Source organism: Pseudophryne corroboree, chromosome 4, assembly GCF_028390025.1.
Source record: "Pseudophryne corroboree isolate aPseCor3 chromosome 4, aPseCor3.hap2, whole genome shotgun sequence".
NCBI lineage: Eukaryota > Metazoa > Chordata > Amphibia > Anura > Myobatrachidae > Pseudophryne > Pseudophryne corroboree.
In genome coordinates this window covers 930898162-930919549 of record NC_086447.1, presented here as the reverse complement: position 1 = coordinate 930919549, position 21388 = coordinate 930898162, and the positions used below count along the sequence as shown (strand labels likewise).

The 21388-nt window shown below is 46.3% G+C and overlaps 1 protein-coding gene across 15 annotated transcripts in view; it reads right to left on the bottom strand.

Annotated features, from left to right (window-relative positions):
• PROX1 (prospero homeobox 1) overlaps positions 1-21388 on the bottom strand; it is a 141432-nt gene that overhangs the window by 58452 nt on the left and 61592 nt on the right. For 13 of the 15 annotated variants that reach the window (XM_063919072.1, XM_063919064.1, XM_063919077.1 and 10 more), the window contains one exon: positions 17601-17708. In XM_063919072.1, coding sequence (XP_063775142.1) covers positions 17601-17708 — 108 coding nt within the window. Of the gene's footprint in view, positions 1-16543; positions 16776-17588; positions 17709-21388 lie in introns of those variants that run through there. The other 2 variants (XM_063919079.1, XM_063919076.1) reach the window with 2 other exon arrangements.

Below are 21388 nucleotides of genomic sequence, written 5' to 3'. Positions count from 1 at the left end.
GCGCCGCGTCAGTCTCCTGCAATAATTGAATAGCAGCAAGCGGGCACGAACAAGTGCGGGAGGGGGGCATTTAAATTCCGCCCATAGTGTCTAGGTGGATTTTTGTTTTAAATCATGATGAATCCTATCAGGACACATTTAGGTGAGTTACTAACCTTCCGGGGGCATTCTACGGTAATCGCTAGTAAGCAACGTCTATGTGGATGAGCCCCAGAGACTTGACGGTCTCTACAGGTAACAGAATACGCAAGATCAGCATCTGCATATAATCAACACTCGGCATGTTTTAGTATTGAAAAGATGTATAATATTATATTCCACTGTTACCCTGACAGAGAGGACAGAATCCTACCCAGGTGCCCCCTGCTGCCACCCGTTCCTCAGCCATGATAAATAGCGCAATTCGGCTGGGGATGTCCAGAAGGGTTGAATGGCTGTCATGGAAGCAACGCCTTTAGTCATGCAACCCATCTGCTGTTCTATTAAGAAATTGAATAGACAGGTGGCATCCCATATATTATTGGGGGCACTTTTAAAATACCCTCATCACAGGGCAGTGCCTTTATCCGTCCACTACTAGTCATGTTATGTCCTGCGAGACGCTATAGGTCTCAGCCCGCACTTGTACTTTTCATAGTCGTCACAAGTTTCCTGAATTTTGTGTTCAAACCGAATAATTTTGTTTGCTTTTGACTAAATGAATGTTTATGGTGCAAGATATATAATGACACCATAATTAACGACCCGACCAAACTTAGAGTTGTTAACACAAATTCAAGTCAATGTGAAGAAATAATTACTTGCATCCCAAAAAAAATAAAAAATCCCGGAAAACCAGGAGGGCCCGATACTGTTTAGATTGCGGGAGCGTGCAGCTGGAAGTCACAACCTCATTTGAATAATGTGCCCTGAATCTGTCACTCTGCTCATCCTCCTTATGCTCCGTGTAGACGACATCAACAACAAATTAAGTTGTAAATAAAAGACAATCAACACTTTTGTTTTCCGGCAGCAAGTGCCGGGTGAACGCCAGTGTGGTGTTTCCTCCGTGCTGCAAACTGCTAATGTCAGCACAAGTATGGGAAAACGCAGCGGACGGGACAATAAGAGGCACCGTCATTCCATTCTATCACCATTATGACTTGGAATGCTAAATGTGTCTTCATTTGGACACACTGAAGATACAGTACAATGGCGTTTCATTTCTGCCTACCAGCGTAGATTATTAGCTTGCGAGCAGGGCCTTCCTACCTCTGTGACTGTCTGTTATTACTCAGTTTTGTTTTATCACTGTTGTTTCCAATTGCAATGTGCAATGGAATTTGCTGCACTATTAAATAAATAGACAGTAACACTGTACAACAGGGATGGTATAAATACAGTAACACTGTACAACAGGGATGGGATAAATAGACAGTAACACTGTACAACAGGGATGGGATAAATAGACAGTAACACTGTACAACAGGGATGGGATAAATAGACAGTAACACTGTACAACAGGGATGGGATAAATAGGCAGTAACACTGTACAACAGGGATGGGATAAATAGGCAGTAACACTGTACAACAGGGATGGGATAAATAGGCAGTAATACTGTACAACAGGGATGGGATAAATAGGCAGTAACACTGTACAACAGGGATGGGATAAATAGGCAGTAACACTGTACAACAGGGATGGGATAAATAGACAGTAACACTGTAAATAGGGATGGGATAAATAGACAGTAACACTGTACAACAGGGATGGGATAAATAGACAGTAACACTGTACAACAGGGATGGGATAAATAGACAGTAACACTGTACAACAGGGATGGGATAAATAGGCAGTAACACTGTACAACAGGGATGGGATAAATAGACAGTAACAGTGTACAACAGGGATGGGATAAATAGACAGTAACAGTGTACAACAGGGATGGGATAAATAGACAGTAACACTGTACAAAAGGGATGGGATAAATAGGCAGTAACACTGTACAACAGGGATGGGATAAATAGACAGTAACACTGTACAACGGGGATGGGATAAATAGACAGTAACACTGTACAACAGGGATGGGATAAATAGGCAGTAACACTGTACAACAGGGATGGGATAAATAGGCAGTAACACTGTACAACAGGGATGGGATAAATACAGTAACACTGTACAACAGGGATGGGATAAATAGGCAGTAATACTGTACAACAGGGATGGGATAAATAGACAGTAACACTGTACAACAGGGATGGGATAAATAGACAGTAACACTGTACAACGGGGATGGGATAAATACAGTAACACTGTACAACAGGGATGGGATAAATACAGTAACACTGTACAACAGGGATGGGATAAATAGGCAGTAACACTGTACAACAGGGATGGGATAAATAGACAGTAACACTGTACAACACGGATGGGATAAATAGACAGTAACACTGTACAACAGGGATGGGCTAAATAGACAGTAACACTGTACAACAGGGATGGGCTAAATAGACAGTAACACTGTACAACAGGGATGGGATAAATAGACAGTAACACTGTACAACAGGGATGGGATAAATAGACAGTAACACTGAACAACAGGGATGGGATAAATAGGCAGTAACACTGTACAACAGGGATGGGATAAATAGGCAGTAACACTGTACAACAGGGATGGGATAAATAGACAGTAACACTGTACAACAGGGATGGGATAAATAGACAGTAACACTGTACAACAGGGATGGGATAAATAGACAGTAACACTGTACAACAGGGATGGGATAAATAGACAGTAACACTGTACAACAGGGATGGGATAAATAGGCAGTAACACTGTACAACAGGGATGGGATAAATAGACAGTAACACTGTACAACAGGGATGGGATAAATAGGCAGTAACACTGTACAACAGGAATGGGATAAATAGACAGTAACACTGTACAACAGGGATGGGATAAATAGACAGTAACACTGTACAACAGGGATGGGATTAATAGACAGTAACACTGTACAACAGGGATGGGATAAATAGACAGTAACATTATACAACAGGGATGGGATAAATAGGCAGTAACACTGTACAATAGGGATGGGATAAATAGGCAGTAACACTGTACAACAGGGATGGGATAAATAGACAGTAACACTGTACAACAGGGATGGGATAAATAGACTAACACTGTACAACAGGGATGGGATTAATAGACAGTAACACTGTACAACAGGGATGGGATAAATAGACAGTAACACTGTACAACAGGGATGGGATAAAATAAGAATTTACTCACCGGTAATTCTATTTCTCGTAGTCCGTAGTGGATGCTGGGGACTCCGTAAGGACCATGGGGAATAGACGGCTCCGCAGGAGACTGGGCACATCTAAGAAAGATTTAGGACTATCTGGTGTGCACTGGCTCCTCCCCCTTTGACCCTCCTCCAAGCCTCAGTTAGGAACTGTGCCCGGAAGAGCTGACACAATAAGGAAGGATTTTTGAATCTCGGGTAAGACTTATACCAGCCACACCAATCACACCATATAACACGTGATAGGAACCCCGGTTAACAGTATGATAACAAATGGAGCCTCTGAAGAGATGGCTCACAACAAAACCCGATTTTTGTAACAATAACTATGTACAGGTATTGCAGACAATCCGCACTTGGGATGGGCGCCCAGCATCCACTACGGACTACGAGAAATAGAATTACCGGTGAGTAAATTCTTATTTTCTCTGACGTCCTAGTGGATGCTGGGGACTCCGTAAGGACCATGGGGATTATACCAAAGCTCCCAAACGGGCGGGAGAGTGCGGATGACTGCAGCACCGAATGAGAGAATTTCAGGTCCTCCTCAGCCAGGGTATCAAATTTGTAGAATTTTGCAAACGTGTTTGCCCCCGACCAAGTAGCTGCTCGGCAAAGTTGTAAAGCCGAGACCCCTCGGGCAGCCGCCCAAGATGAGCCCACCTTCCGTGTGGAATGGGCTTTTACAGATTTAGGCTGCGGTAAGCCTACCGCAGAATGCGCCAGCTGAATAGTGCTACAAATCCAGCGCGCAATAGACTGCTTAGAAGCAGGAGCACCCAGCTTAGCGGGTGCATACAGGATAAACAGCGAGTCAGTCTTTCTGACTCCAGCCGTCCTGGAAATATAAATTTTTAGGGCCCTGACTACGTCCAGCAACTTGGAATCCTCCAAGTCCCTAGTAGCCGCAGGCACCACAATAGGTTGGTTCAAGTGAAAAGCTGAGACCACCTTTGGGAGAAACTGAGGACGAGTCCTCAATTCTGCCCTATCCACATGGAAAATCAGATAAGGGCTTTTACAAGACAAAGCCGCCAATTCTGAAACCCGCCTGGCCGACGCCAAGGCCAACAGCATGACCACTTTCCACGTGAGATATTTTAAATCCACAGTCTTAAGTGGTTCGAACCAATGTGATTTCAGGAATGCCAAAACCACATTGAGATCCCAAGGTGCCACTGGGGGCACAAAAGGAGGCTGAATATGCAGTACTCCTTTGACAAAAGTCTGAACTTCGGGTAGTGAAGCCAGTTCTTTTTGGAAGAAAATCGACAGAGCCGAAATCTGGACCTTTATGGACCCCAATTTGAGGCCCAACGTCACCCCTGCTTGCAGGAAGTGCAGGAATCGAGCCAGTTGAAATTCCTCCGTCGGGGCCTTCATGGCCTCACACCAAGCAACATATTTTCGCCAAATGCGGTGATAATGTCTTGCGGTGACATCCTTCCTGGCTTTGATCAGGGTAGGGATGACTTCCTCCGGAATACCCTTTTCCTTCAGGATCCGGTGTTCAACCGCCATGCCGTCAAACGCAGCCGCGGTAAGTCTTGGAACAGACAGGGACCCTGCTGCAGCAGGTCTTGTCTGAGCGGCAGAGGCCAAGGGTCCTCTGTAAGCATCTCTTGAAGTTCCGGGTACCAAGCTCTTCTTGGCCAATCCGGAACCACGAGTATGGTTTTCACTCCTCGCCTTCTTATTATTCTCAGTACCTTGGGTATGAGAGGTAGAGGAGGAAACACATAAACCGACTGGTACACCCATGGTGTCACTAGAGCGTCCACCGCTATCGCCTGAGGGTCTCTTGACCGGGCGCAATATCTTTTCAACTTCTTGTTGAGGCGGGACGCCATCATGTCTACCTGTGGTTTTTCCCACCGGTTGACCAGCATTTGGAAGACTTCTGGATGAAGTCCCCATTCTCCCGGGTGGAGGTCGTGCCTGCTGAGGAAGTCTGCTTCCCAGTTGTCCACTCCCGGAATGAACACTGCCGTCAGTGCTAACACATGATTCTCTGCCCATCTGAGAATCCTTGTGGCTTCTGCCATCGCCATCCTGCTTCTCGTGCCGCCCTGTCTGTTTACATGGGCGACCGCCGTGATGTTGTCTGACTGGATCAGTACCGGCTGGTTTTGAAGCAGGGGTCTTGCCTGGCTTAGGGCATTGTAAATGGCCCTTAGCTCCAGGATATTTATGTGAAGAGAAATCTCCTGATTTGACCACAGTCCTTGGAAATTTCTTCCCTTTGTGACTGCCCCCCAGCCCCGAAGGCTGGCATCAGTGGTCACCAGGACCCAGTCCTGTATTCCGAATCTGCGGCCCTCTAGTAGATGAGCCCTCTGCAGCCACCACAGCAGCGACACCCTGGTTCTGGCCGATAGGGTTATCCGCTGTTGCATCTGGAGATGGGACCCGGACCATTTGTCCAACAGGTCCCACTGGAACGTCCTTGCGTGGAACCTTCCGAATGGAATTGCTTCGTACGAAGCTACCATTTTTCCCAGGACTCGTGTGCATTGATGTACCGACACTTTTCCTGGTTTTAGGATGTCTCTGACCAGAGATGACAATTCCTCGGCTTTTTCCAGTGGAAGAAAAACTCTTTTCTGGTCTGTGTCCAGAATCATTCCCAGGAACAGAAGACGTGTCGTCGGGACCAGCTGTGACTTTGGAATGTTTAGAATCCAGCCGTGCTGTTGTAGCACTTCCTGAGAAAGTGCCACCCCCACTATCAACTGTTCTTTGGACCTCGCCTTTATCAGGAGATCGTCCAAGTACGGGATAATTAAAACTCCCTTCTTGCGAAGGAGTATCATCATTTCGGCCATTACCTTGGTAAAGACCCTCGGTGCCGTGGATAACCCGAACGGCAGCGTCTGGAACTGATAGTGACAGTCCTGTACCACAAATCTGAGGTACTCCTGGTGCGGAGGGTAAATGGGGACATGCAGGTACGCATCCTTGATGTCCAGGGATACCATGTAATCCCCCTCCTCCAGGCTCGCAATAACCGCCCTGAGCGATTCCATCTTGTACTTGAACCTTTTGATATAAGTGTTCAAGGTTTTTAAATTTAAGATGGGTCTCACCGAACCGTCCGGTTTCGGTACCACAAACATTGTGGAGTAGTAACCCTTTCCTTGCTGAAGGAGGGGTACCTTGACGATCACTTTCTGTGAATACAGTTTTTGAATAGCCACCAACACTGCCTCCCTGGCAGAGGGAGTTGCCGGCAAGGCAGATTTTAGGAAACGGCGGGGGGGAGACGTCTCGAATTCCAGCCTGTACTCCTGAGATACTACTTGAAGGACCCAGGGATCCACTTGTGAGAGAGCCCACTGTGCGCTGAAAAACCTGAGACGTGCCCCCACCGTTCCCGATTCCGCCTGAGCAGCCCCAGCGTCATGCTGTGGACTTACCGGACGCAGGGAAGGACTTCTGCTCCTGGGAACTAGCTGTGTGCTGCAGCTTTTTCCCCCTTCCTCTGCCCCTCGGCAGAAAGGATGAGCCTCTAGCCCGCTTATTTTTCTGGGGCCGAAAGGACTGTACCTGATAATACGGTGCTTTCTTTTGCTGTGGGGTAGCCTGTGGCAAAAAAGTCGATTTCCCAGCAGTAGCTGTGGAAACGAGGTCTGAAAGACCTTCCCCAAAAAGTTCCACCCCTTTATAGGGTAAAACTGACCATTGCCTAGTCCATAACCCCCGTCTGGCGGCAATGGACATAGCGCTTATTTTTGATGCCAGCCGGCAAATATCCCTCTGTGCATCACGCATGTATAAGACCGCGTCTTTTATATGGTCAATCGTTAGCAAAATATTGTCCCTATCCATGGTATCAATGTTTTCCGACAGGGAGTCTGACCACGCAGCAGCAGCACTGCACATCCAAGCTGATGCAATAGCGGGTCTCAATATAATGCCAGTGTGTGTGTATATAGCTTTTAGGGTACTTTCCAGCTTTCTATCAGCAGGTTCTTTAAGGGCGGCCGTATCCGGAGACGGTAGTGCCACCTTCTTTGATAAGCGTGTCAATGCTTTATCTACCCTAGGGGGTGTTTCCCAGCGTGACCTATCCTCTGGCGGGAAAGGGTACGCAGCCATTAACCGTTTAGAAATGATCAATTTCTTATCTGGGGAAGTCCACGCTTCCTCACACACCTCATTTAATTCGTCAGATGCAGGAAAAACTACTGGTAGTTTTTTCTCACCAAACATAATACCCTTTTTTGTGGTACCTGGGGTATCATCAGAAATGTGTAAAACATTTTTCATAGCCTCAATCATATAACGGGTGGATCTATTGGAGGGTACACTCGTCTCATCATCGTCGACACTGGAGTCGGTATCCGTGTCGACATCTGTATCTGTCATCTGAGGTAGCGGGTGTTTTATAGCCCCTGATGACATTTGAGACGCTTGGACAGGCACAAGCTGAGTAGCCGGCTGTCCTGTGTCGTCAAACCTTTTATGTAAGGAGCTGACACTGTCACGTAATTCCTTCCATAAGTCCATCCACACTGGTGTCGACCCCGCAGGGGGTGACATCATATTCACAGGCATTTGCTCCGCCTCCACATCATTATCCTCATCATACATGTCGACACAGCAGTACCGACACACAGCAGACACACAGGGAATGCTCTTACAGAGGACAGGACCCCACAAAGCCCTTTGGGGAGACAGAGGGAGAGTATGCCAGCACACACCAGGGCGCTATATAACACAGGGATATCACTATACAGAGTGTTTTCCCCTATAGCTGCCTATAATATATATATACTGCGCCTAAATTGTGCCCCCCCCCCCCTCTCTTTTTTACCCTTTCTGTAGTGCAGGACTGCAGGAGAGAGCCAGGGAGCTTCCTTCCAGCGAAGCTGTGAGGGAATAATGGCGCCAATGTGCTGAGGGAGTTGGCCCCGCCCCTTTTTCGGCGGGCTTTCTCCCGCTATTTTATCGTTTCTGGCAGGGGTTAATATACACCTATATAGCCTCTGGGGCTATATATGGTGTTAGTTTTGCCAGCCAAGGTGTTGTTATTGCTGCTCAGGGCGTCCCCCCCCAGCGCCCTGCACCCATCAGTGACCGCAGTGTGTGGTGTGCATGAGGAGCAATGGCGCACAGCTACAGTGCTGTGCGCTACCTTGGAGAAGACAGAAGTCTTCAGCCGCCGATTTTCCGGACCACCTTCTTGTTTCTGGCTCTGTAAGGGGGACGGCGGCGCGGCACCGGGAACGGACGACGAGATCGGGTCCTGTGTTCGATCCCTCTGGAGCTAATGGTGTCCAGTAGCCTAAGAAGCCCAAGCTACCACCACTTAGGTAGGTTCGCTTCTTCTCCCCTTAGTCCCTCGTTGCAGTGAGCCTGTTGCCAGCAGGTCTCACTGAAAATAAAAAACCTAAACTATACTATCTTCTAGGAGCTCAGGAGAGCCCCTAGTGTGCATCCAGCTCAGCCGGGCACAGAAATCTAACTGAGGCTTGGAGGAGGGTCATAGGGGGAGGAGCCAGTGCACACCAGATAGTCCTAAATCTTTCTTAGATGTGCCCAGTCTCCTGCGGAGCCGTCTATTCCCCATGGTCCTTACGGAGTCCCCAGCATCCACTAGGACGTCAGAGAAATAGGCAGTAACACTGTACAACAGGGATGGGATAAATAGACAGTAACACTGTACAACAGGGATGGGATAAATAGACAGTAACACTGTACAACAGGGATGGGATAAATAGACAGTAACACTGTACAACAGGGATGGGATAAAATAAGATTTTACTTACCGATAAATCTATTTCTCATAGTCCGTAGTGGATGCTGGGGACTCCGTCAGGACCATGGGGAATAGCGGCTCCGCAGGAGACAGGGCACAAAAGCAAGCTTTTAGGATCACATGGTGTGTACTGGCTCCTCCCCCTATGACCCTCCTCCAAGCCTCAGTTAGGTACTGTGCCCGGACGAGCGTACACAATAAGGAAGGATCTTGAATCCCGGGTAAGACTCATACCAGCCACACCAATCACACCGTACAACTTGTGATTTGAACCCAGTTAACAGTATGATAACAATGAAGTAGCCTCTAAAAAAGATGGCTCACAACAATAATAACCCGATTTTTTGTAACAATAACTATGTACAAGTAATGCAGACAATCCGCACTTGGGATGGGCGCCCAGCATCCACTACGGACTATGAGAAATAGATTTATCGGTAAGTAAAATCTTATTTTCTCTAACGTCCTAGTGGATGCTGGGGACTCCGTCAGGACCATGGGGATTATACCAAAGCTCCCAAACGGGCGGGAGAGTGCGGATGACTCTGCAGCACCGAATGAGAGAACTCCAGGTCCTCCTCAGCCAGGGTATCAAATTTGTAGAATTTTGCAAACGTGTTTGCCCCTGACCAAGTAGCTGCTCGGCAAAGTTGTAAAGCCGAGACCCCTCGGGCAGCCGCCCAAGATGAGCCCACCTTCCTTGTGGAATGGGCATTTACAGATTTTGGCTGTGGCAGGCCTGCCACAGAATGTGCAAGCTGAATTGTACTACAAATCCAACGAGCAATAGTCTGCTTAGAAGCAGGAGCACCCAGCTTTTTGGGTGCCTACAATATAAACAGCAAGTCAGACTTTCTGACTCCAGCCGTCCTGGAATTATATATATATATATATATATATTTTCAGGGCCCTGACAACGTCTAGCAACTTGGAGTCCTCCAAGTCCCTAGTAGCCGCAGGCACCACAATAGGTTGTTTCAGGTGAAACGCTGACACCACCTTAGGAAGAAACTGGGGACGAGTCCGCAGTTCTGCCCTGTCCGAATGGAAAATCAAATATGGGCTTTTGTAAGACAAAGCCGCCAATTTTGACAATCGCCTGGCCGAGGCCAGGGCCAACAGCATGGTCACTTTCCATGCGAGATATTTCAAATCCACAGATTTGAGTGGTTCAAACGAATATGATTTGAGGAATCCCAACACTACGTTGAGATCCCACGGTGCCACTGGAGGCACACAAGGGCTGTATATGCAATACTCCCTTGACAAACGTCTGGACTTCAGGAACTGAAGCCAATTCTTTCTGGAAGAAAATCTATAGGGCCGAAACTTGAACCTTAATGGACCCCAATTTGAGGCTCATAGACACTCCTGTTTGCAGGAAGTGCAGAAATCGACCTAGTTGAAATTTTTTCGTGGGGCCTTCCTGGCCTCACCCACGCAACATATTTTTACCACATGTGGTGATAACGTTGTGCGGTCACCTCCTTCCTGGCTTTGACCAGGGTAGGTATGACCTCTTCCGGAATGCCTTTTCCCTTAGGATCCGGCGTTCAAACCGCCATGCCGTCAAACGCAGTCGCGGTAAGTCTTGGAACAGACAAGGTCCCTGCTGGAGCAGGTCCTTTCTTAAAGGCCGATGCCACGGTTCCTCTTGGAACAGACATGGTACTTGCTGAAAGCAAATCCCTTCTTAGCTCCCGAGGCCATTAGTCCTCTGTGAGCATCTCTTGAAGTTCCGGTTACCAAGTCCCTCTTGGCCAATCCGGAGCCACGAGTATAGTTCTTACTCCTCTATGTCTTATAATTCTCAATACCTTGGTTATGAGAAGCAGAGGAGGGAACACATACACCGACTGTTACACCCACGGTGTTACCAGGACGTCCACAGCTATCGCCTGAAGGTCTCGTGACCTGGCGCAATACCTGTCCCATTTTTTGTTCGGGCGGGACGCCATCATGTCCACCTTTGGTCTTTCCCAACGGTTCACAATCATGCGGAAAACTTCCCGATGAAGTTCCCACTCTCCCGGGTGGAGGTCGTGCCTGCTGAGGAAGTCTGCTTCCCAGTCGTCCACTCCCGGAATGAACACTGCTGACAGTGCTATCACATGATTTTCCGCCTAGCGAAAAATCCTTGCAGTTTTGCCACTGCCCTCCTGCTTCTTGTGCCGCCCTTTCTGTTTACGTGGGCGACTGCCGTGATGTTATCCCACTGGATCAATACCGGCTGACCTTGAAGCAGAGGTCTTGCTAAGCTTAGAGCATTATAAATTTGCTCTTAGCTCCAGTATATTTATTTGGAGAGAATTCTCCAGACTTGATCACACTCCTTGTGTGACTGCTCCCCAGCCTCTCAGGCTGGCCTCCGTGGTCACCAGCATCCAATCCTGAATGCCGAATCTGCTGCCCTCTAGAAGATGAGCACTCTGTAATCACCACAGGAGAGACACCCTTGTCCTTGGATATAGGGTTATCCGCTGATGCATCTGAAGATGCGATCCGGACCATTTGTCCAGCAGATCCCACTGAAGAGTTCTTGCGTGAAATCTGCCGAATGGAAGCGCTTCGTAATAAGCCACCATTTTTACCAGGACTCTTGTGCAATGATGCACTGATACTTTTCCTGGTTTTAGGAGGATCCCGATTAGCTCGGATAACTCCCTGGCTTTCTCCTCTGGGAGAAACACCTTTTCCTGGACTGTGTCCAGAATCATCCCTAGGACCAGCAGACGTGTCGTCGGAACAACTGCGGTTTTGGAATATTTAGAATCCACCCGTGCTGTCGTAGAACTACTTGAGATAGTGCTACTCCGACCTCCAACTGTTCTCTGGACCTTGTTCTTATCAGGAGGTCGTCCATTTTCTTTGAAGACGAATCCTCCTTTCGGTCATTACCTTGGTAAGGACCCGGGGTGCCTTGGACAATCCAACGGCATCGTCTTGAAACTGATAGTGACAGTTCTGTACCACGAACCTGAGGTACCCTTGGTGAGAAAAGGCAAATTTTGGGACATGGAGGTAAGCATCCCTGATGTCCCGGGACACCATATAGTCCCCTTTTTCTTTGCTATCACTGCTCTGAGTGACTCCATCTGGATTTGAACCCTTGCAAGTGTTCAAATTTTTCAGATTTAGAATAGGTCTCACCTAGCCTTCAGTACCACCATATAGTGTGGAGTAATACCCCTTTCCTTGTTGTCGGAGGGGTAATTTTATTATCACCTGCTGGGAATACAGCTTGTGAATTGTTTTCAATACTGCCTCCCTGTCGGAGGGAGACATTGGTACAGCAGACTACAGGAACCTGCGAGGGGGGAAACCTCTCGACATTCCAATCTGTACCCCTTGGATACTACTTGTAGGATCCAGGGGTCCTGTACGGTCCCAGCGTCATGCTGAGAACTTGGTAGAAGCGGTGGAGGGCTTCTGTTCCTGGGAATGGGCTGCCTGCTGCAGTCTTCTTCCCTTTCCTCTATCCCTGGGCAGATATGACTCTTATAGGGACGAAAGGACTGAGGCTGAAAAGACGGTGTCTTTTTCTGCAGAGATGTGACTTAGGGTAAAAAACGGTGGATTTTCCAGCAGTTGCCCTGGCCACCAGGTCCCATGGACCGACCCCAAATAACTCCTCCCCTTTATACGGCAATACATCTTTGTGCCGTTTGGAATCTGCATCACCTGACCACTGTCGTGTCCATAAACATCTTCTTGCAGATATGGACATCGCATTTACTCTTGATGCCAGAGTGCAAATATCCCTCTGCGCATCTCGCATATATAGAAATGCATCCTTTAAATGCTCTATAGTCAATAAAATACTGTCCCTGTCAAAGGTATCAATATTTTTAGTCAGGGAATCCGACCAAGCCACCTCAGCTCTGCACATCCAGGCTGAGGCGATCGCTGGTCGCAGTATAACACCAGCATGTGTGTGTATACTTTTTAGGATATTTTTCAGCCTCCTATCAGCTGGCTCCTTAAGTACGGCCCTATCCGTAGATGGTACCGCCACTTGTTCTGATAAGCGTGTGAGCGCCTTATCCACCCTGAGGGGTGTTTCCCACCGCGCCTTAACTTCTGGCGGGAAAGGGTATACCGCCAATAATTTTCTATCGGGGGAAACCCACGCATCATCACACACTTCATTTAATTTATCTGATTCAGGAAAAACTACAGGTAGTTTTTTCACCTCACACATAATACCCTTTTTTGTGGTACTTGGAGTATCAGAAATATGTAACACCTCCTTCATTGCCCTTAACGTGTGGCCCTAAAAGAAAATACGTTTGTTTCTTCACCGTCGACACTGAAATCAGTGTCCGTGTCTGGGTCTGTGTCGACCGACTGAGGTAAATGGGCATTTTACAGCCCCTGACGGTGTTTGAGACGCCTGGACAGATACTAATTTGTTCGCCGGCCCTCTCATGTCGTCAACCGGCTTGCAGCGTGTTGACATTGTCACGTAATTTCCATAAATAAGCCATCCATTCCGGTGTCGACTCCCTAGAGAGTGACATCACCATTACAGGCAATTTGCTCCGCCTCCTCACCAATATTTTCCTCATACATGTCGACACACACGTACCGACATACAGCACACACATAGGGAATGCTCTGATAGAGGACAGGACCCACTAGCCCTTTGGGGAGACAGAGGGAGAGTTTGCCAGCACACACCAAAACGCTATAATTATCCAGGGACAACCTTTATATAAGTGTTCCTTTTATAGCATTTTAATATATATACATATCGCCAAATCAGTGCCCCCCCTCTCTGTTTTAACCCTGTTTCTGTAGTGCAGTGCAGGGGAGATCATGGGAGCCTTCCCACCAGCCTTTCTGTGAGGGAAAATGGAACTGTGTGCTGAGGAGAATAGGCCCCGCCCCCTTTTCGGCGGGCTTCTTCTCCGGAGTTTTAGATATCTGGCAGGGGTTAAATACATCCATATAGCCTCAAGGGCTATATGTGATGTATTTTTCGCCATACAGGTATTATACATTGCTGCCCAGGGCGCCCCCCCCCCAGCGCCCTGCACCCTCCGTGACCGCTGTGTGAAGTGTGCTGACAACAATGGCGCACAGCTGCAGTGCTGTGCGCTACCTGATGAAGACTGAGAGTCTTCTGCCGCCTGGTTCCGGACCTCTTCATCTTCAGCATCTGCAAGGAGGGTCATAGGGGGAGGAGCCAGTACACACCATGTGATCCTAAAAGCTTGCTTTTGTGCCCTGTCTCCTGCGGAGCCGCTATTCCCCATGGTCCTGACGGAGTTCCCAGCATCCACTAGGACGTTAGAGAAATAGACAGTAACACTGTACAACAGGGATGGGATAAATAGACAGTAACACTATACAACAGGGATGGGATAAATAGACAGTAACACTGTACAACAGGGATGGGATAAATAGGCAGTAACACTGTATAACAGGGATGGGATAAATAGACAGTAACACTGTACAACAGGGATGGGATAAATAGGCAGTAACACTGTACAACAGGGATGGGATAAATAGACAGTAACACTGTACAACAGGGATGGGATAAATAGACAGTAACACTGTACAACAGGGATGGGATAAATAGACAGTAACACTGTACAACAGGGATGGGATAAATAGACAGTAACACTGTACAACAGGGATGGGATAAATAGACAGTAACACTGTACAACGGGGATGGGATAAATAGACAGTAACACTGTACAACAGGGATGGGATAAATAGGCAGTAACACTGTATAACAGGGATGGTATAAATAGACAGTAACACTGTACAACAGGGATGGGATAAATAGACAGTAACACTGTACAACAGGGATGGGATAAATAGACAGTAACACTGTACAACAGGGATGGGATAAATAGACAGTAACACTGTACAACAGGGATGGGATAAATAGACAGTAACACTGTACAACAGGGATGGGATAAATAGGCAGTAACACTGTACAACAGGGATGGGAGAGGACATCGGAAGGAGGCGTAATATGAACACATAATAAAATTAATTATAATTATTATTATTTTTAAATGAGAGATCTCTGTTTTGCGAACAGGCCCAGTCAGCGTTATAAAGAGTTTCAGGAGCTGCTAAATCTGTAAGGCAATTTATCAGACTCACCACTGTATGTGGAACAATTCAGGAGATGATCAGAACTAAAAAGATTTCATAATTTCTCTATGCACAAAAGATTTCATTTAAGCAAGCCTTTGGATGGCATTGCAGTTAGCTTACCTCAGAAAAAGTGACAGAGAGAAGAGTTCCACAACTTGCAAATATCTTAACTCCAAACATTGTATCTATGCGGCTTTTATATATATATACATATATATATATATATATATATATATATATATATATATATAATGTCCAGAACGATCCGGCACTCCCTCCGTCCCCACGGACTCCACAAACTTGCTCCTGTGCCCTCCTCCTTGAGAGACAGCCCGTCCCTCACAAATACATTGCAGACAGCGGCGGCACTCGGAGACTTCAAATAAAGTGCATAAATTGTTTATTTTCAATATCTACGTTTCGGGGTACGCAGCCCCTTCGTCAGGATGAAGGGGCTGCGTACCCCGAAACGTAGATATTGAAAATAAACAATTTATGCACTGTATTTGAAGTCTCCGAGTGCCGCCGCTGTCTGCAATGTATATATATATATATATATATATTTATATTGAGCACCCACAGCACTCACGCCCATTAGCAAAAACAAATGAATATCACCCTGCCCTTTACTTATGGGAGCCCCAAAAAACAACTGAATTAACTCCTTAGAAGAATATTACAATAAGTCCCCACAGATATAGATATATATATATATATATACTGTATATAGAATATTGAGGGTCCGGCACTCCCAATGTAATGAAAATAACCTCGCTGGTGCCCTCACAAGAATGTAGATAGAGAAGCAGAGGTGCGGCACTCAAGCTGAATCTTCGTAATAAGGAGACACACGCTGTTGAAACGCAGGACAGTGTGTCTCCTTATTACGAAGACTCAGCTTGAGTGCCGCACCTCTGCTTCTCTCTCTCTTTCTCTCTCTCTCTATATATATATATATATATATATACCTGTTATTGCCATAATATGTATTGCGGGGTTAGTATCGTGTGACCGGTGGTCGGGAGACCACCGGTCACCATACCTACGGTGGGATCACGGCATTTAGATGCCCGGCGGGGGTTGCGAGCGCAACGAAGCACCTTGCGTGGACACCCACGAGTGGGAATAGTCCCTGCTAGTCGCCATGCAGACTGTCGGGATTGAGAGAGGGTGGGATGTAGTGGTCGGTATTGTGCCCGGCGGTCTCCTGAGCGCCGGTCACATAACTACATCCCATTTCCGTAGCGAATAAATTGGCTCTTTGGGGGCTCCTGTCCCTTTGATGATCCCACATGACAAACAAGTCAAATACCACTAGCAAATGGGAACTCGTACCATCCCTTGTGTAGTTACTCAACAGGGAGACTTACCTATCTATTTTACCTCAATCTTTTGCAAATAATCTATTGACAGTATTAGAAATGTATATATTCAGGTGTTCTTAGTGCACACCAAATGCTGCCTCCACTGAGTCTGGGCAATTGGAACACCGGAATAAGTTCTGAAGGGGTGACGGCCATTTTGTACACGGTGAAGGCATCGGCACTGACAATCCTAAGCCTACATTGGCACAGTTCACAAAATGGCTGCCCATCTCACGTACAGGTTATTTCTAAGAAGAAAAATAAAACACAGACTTCAATCTGCTCTCTATTTGCTAAAATGGTTAAACATAAATCTAATTATTAGCATTTAGATTAATTCTATGGAGTAAGATGAGTAGTTGAAATCACCGCTATATGAATAGACATTTGTCTCTTTCTGAAATGCATAATGTTTGATATTACGGCAACAAAGTGCTGCTCAAAATCAGGCAACTTTAATGTGCTTACGGACATTTGTACGTAGCTGCCGTATCTTCTTCTGCATGATATAACATGATACATGAGCCCCTCAAAACAGTGCAGGATTAATGGCGCAATATCGCAGCATTTTATAAATCTAGGTCAAAATGTTAAACAACTGTGGATTTGGGACGTAAGCCTTGAAAAGCCTTTAGTGATATTGGTTTATATTAAAATCATATTGGCACAAACCAGAATTTGTTAAAACAGTATTAAAAACAATCGCGTCAAGCAGTAGTAAGATCTCTGCAATTATACGTCGGGAGGTTTTTTTTTAATATGCAAAATCAATCTTTGAACCCACCCAAATCATTAAAGCTAATGATTATATGTATATATATATATATATATAATGATATAAACATTAGCGCAGTACATTGTGCAGCTCCTTTGGCAGAGATTTCGGGGTACAGTTATTAAAGCTTGCACATACTGTAGCAATCAATCAGATCCTAGCTGTCACTTTTTAGAAGGTTTTAGATAAATGATAGGAAGAATCTGGTTTGTTGCTATGTTCAAACAGATCAACTTATTTTTTTATTTGCGTTAATAGTATATCTAGCAATAAATGTATATAGTACCTGAGGTCTTACCTTCACATCGGAGAAGTAAGTTTTTAGCATGTTGGAACTTGGGTAGCGTGTGTAGAAAAACATCAGTTTGGCCTTTTTCAAGTGATTTGGAGACAGACCTTCCTGCATGTAGAATTGCGCTAGTCAAGGAAAACGTCTTGTAGAGATAGACAAGCATGTCAACAGCAATTTCCTAAAAACGATTTATAATATTTATAATACATTGGTATTTCCAGCAGTGCGTTGTCCGAAACGACTTAGCCACATGGGGGCGCTGTTCCATGGATCTGGCCTCTGCATCGTGTACAAGAATATCTTATTTGCATCAGGTACTTACCAACTGACTCCCATGCTGTTAGCCTGGTATAACTTTAAAACGTTTATTATATAAAGTGACTGATCATTGCTCCATCCACTGTATGGTACATTTAATAGAAACAGCACCTGTTACTAACAAAATCTACAACCAAAGTAATAGGAAACATAAACTTACTAACATACATGCGGAACAATCTGATATTTACTGTACAGTAGGTTGCAGAGTCCAATTTCCTGATAAGCTGCACAGAGATGGACTAGTCAGGCCTATAACTCTGCCACATGGAATAACGTCAGGACTTTCACTGCCTTACGGAATAACGTCAGGACTTTCACTGCCTTACGGAATAACGTTAGGACTTTCACTGCCTTACGGAATAACGGCAGGACTTTAACTCTGCCACACAGAATAACGGCAGGATTTTAACTCTGCCACATGGAATAACGTCAGGACTTTAACTCTGCCACACGGAATAACGGCAGGACTTTAACTCTGCCACATGGAATAACGTCAGGACTTTAACTCTGCCACACGGAATAACAGCAGGACTTTAACTCTGCCACATGGAATAACGTCAGGACTTTAACTCTGCCACACGGAATAACGGCAGGACTTTAACTCTGCCACATGGAATAACGGCAGGACTTTAACTCTGCCACATGGAATAACGTCAGGACTTTAACTCTGCCACATGGAATAACGTCAGGACTTTAATTCTGCCACACGGAATAACGGCAGGACTTTAACTCTGCCACACGGAATAACGGCAGGACTTTAACTCTGCCACACGGAATAACATCAGGACTTTAACTCTGTCACACGGAATAATGGCAGGACTTTAACTCTGTTGCATAGAATAACGGCAGGACTTTAATTCTGCCACACGGAATAACAGCAGGACTTTAACTCTGCCACATGGAATAACGTCAGGACTTTAACTCTGCCACACGGAATAACGGCAGGACTTTAACTCTGCCACATGGAATAACGTCAGTACTTTAATTCTGCCACACGGAATAACGGCAGGACTTTAACTCTGCCACACAGAATAACGGCAGGACTTTAACTCTGTCGCATAGAATAACGGCAGGACTTTAACTCTGTCATACGGAATAACGGCAGGACTTTAACTCTGCCACACAAAATAACAGCAGGACTTTAACTCTGCCACACGGAATAACGGCACGATTTTAACTCTGCCAGATGGAATAATGGCAGGGAGATGTACTGGGTGTGCTATCAACAAGATAAACATAACAACTGAATATAAATTATATATCTACATATACATGTATGTATATATGCACATTTATAGTACGATACACACATTTTCCACATGTGGTAATAATAAGAATTTACTTACCGATAATTCTATTTCTCGGAGTCCGTAGTGGATGCTGGGGTTCCTGAAAGGACCATGGGGAATAGCGGCTCCGCAGGAGACAGGGCACAAAAAGTAAAGCTTTAGGATCAGGTGGTGTGCACTGGCTCCTCCCCCTATGACCCTCCTCCAAGCCTCAGTTAGGTACTGTGCCCGGACGAGCGTACACAATAAGGAAGGATTTATGAATCCCGGGTAAGACTCATACCAGCCACACCAATCACACTGTACAACCTGTGATCTGAACCCAGTTAACAGTATGATAACAGCGGAGCCTCTGAAAAGATGGCTCACAACAATAATAACCCGATTTTTGTAACTATGTACAAGTAATGCAGATAATCCGCACTTGGGATGGGCGCCCAGCATCCACTACGGACTCCGAGAAATAGAATTATCGGTAAGTAAATTCTTATTTTCTCTATCGTCCTAGTGGATGCTGGGGTTCCTGAAAGGACCATGGGGATTATACCAAAGCTCCCAAACGGGCGGGAGAGTGCGGATGACTCTGCAGCACCGAATGAGAGAACTCCAGGTCCTCCTTAGCCAGGGTATCAAATTTGTAGGATTTTACAAACGTGTTTGCCCCTGACTAAATAGCCGCTCGGCAAAGTTGTAAAGCCGAGACCCCTCGGGCAGCCGCCCAAGATGAGCCCACCTTCCTTGTGGAATGGGCATTTACATATTTTGGCTGTGGCAGGCCTGCCACAGAATGTGCAAGCTGAATTGTATTACACATCCAACTAGCAAAGTCTGCTTAAAAGCAAGAGCACCCAGTTTGTTGGGTGCATACAGGATAACAGCAAGTCAGTTTTCCTGACTCCAGCCGTCCTGGAACCTATATTTTCAGGGCCCTGACCACATCTAGCAACTTGGAGTCCTCCAAGTCCCTAGTAGGCGCAAGACACCACAATAAGCTGGTTCAGGTGAAACACTGACACCACCTTAGGGAGAGAACTGGGGACGAGTCCGCAGCTCTGCCCTGTCCGAATGGACAAACAGATATGGGCTTTTTTGAGAAAAAAACCACCAATTTGACACTCGCCTGGTCCAGGCCAGGTCCAAGAGCATGTTCACTTTTCATGTGAGATGCTTCAAATCCACAGATTTGACTGGTTTTAAACCAATGTGTTTTGAGGAATCCCAGAACTACGTTGAGATCCCACAGTGCCACTGGAGGCACAAAAGGGGGTTGTATATGCAATACTCCCTTGACAAACTTCTGGACTTCAGGAACTGAAGCCAATTCTTTCTGGAAGAAAAATCGACAGGGCCGAAATTTGAACCTTAATGGACCCCAATTTGAGGCCCATAGACACTCCTGTTTGCAAGAAATGCAGGAATCGACCGAGTTGAAATTTCTTCGTGGGGCCTTCCTGGCCTCATACCACGCAACATATTTTCGCCACATGTGGTGATAATGTTGTGCGGTCACCTCCTTTCTGGCTTTGACCAGGGTAGGAATGACCTCTTCCTGAATGCCTTTTCCCTTAGGATCCGGCGTTCCACCGCCATGCCGTCAAACGCAGCTGCGGTAAGTCTTGGAACAGACATGGTACTTGCTGAAACAAGTCCCTTCTTAGCGGCAGAGGCCATAAGTCCTCTGTGAGCATCTCTTGAAGTTCCGGGTACCAAGTCCTTCTTGGCCAATCCGGAGCCATGAGTATAGTTCTTACTCCTCTACGTCTTATAATTCTCAGTACCTTAGGTATGAAAAGCAGAGGATGGAACACATACACCGACTGGTACACCCACGGTGTTACCAGAATGTCCACAGCTATTGCCTGAGGGTCTCTTAACCTGGCGCAATACCTGTCCCGTTTTTTTTTTGTTCAGACGGGACGCCATCATGTCCACCTTTGGTAATTCCCAACGGTTTACAATTATGTGGAAAACTTCCCCATGAAGTTCCCACTCTGCCGGGTGGAGGTCGTGCCTACTGAGGAAGTCTGCTTCCCAGTTTCCATTCCCGGAATGAAACACTGCTGACAGTGCTATCACATGATTTTCCGCCCAGCGAAAAGTCCTTGCAGTTTTTGCCACTGCCCTCCTGCTTCTTGTGCCGCCCTGTCTATTTACGTGGGCGACTGCCGTGATGTTTTATCCCAC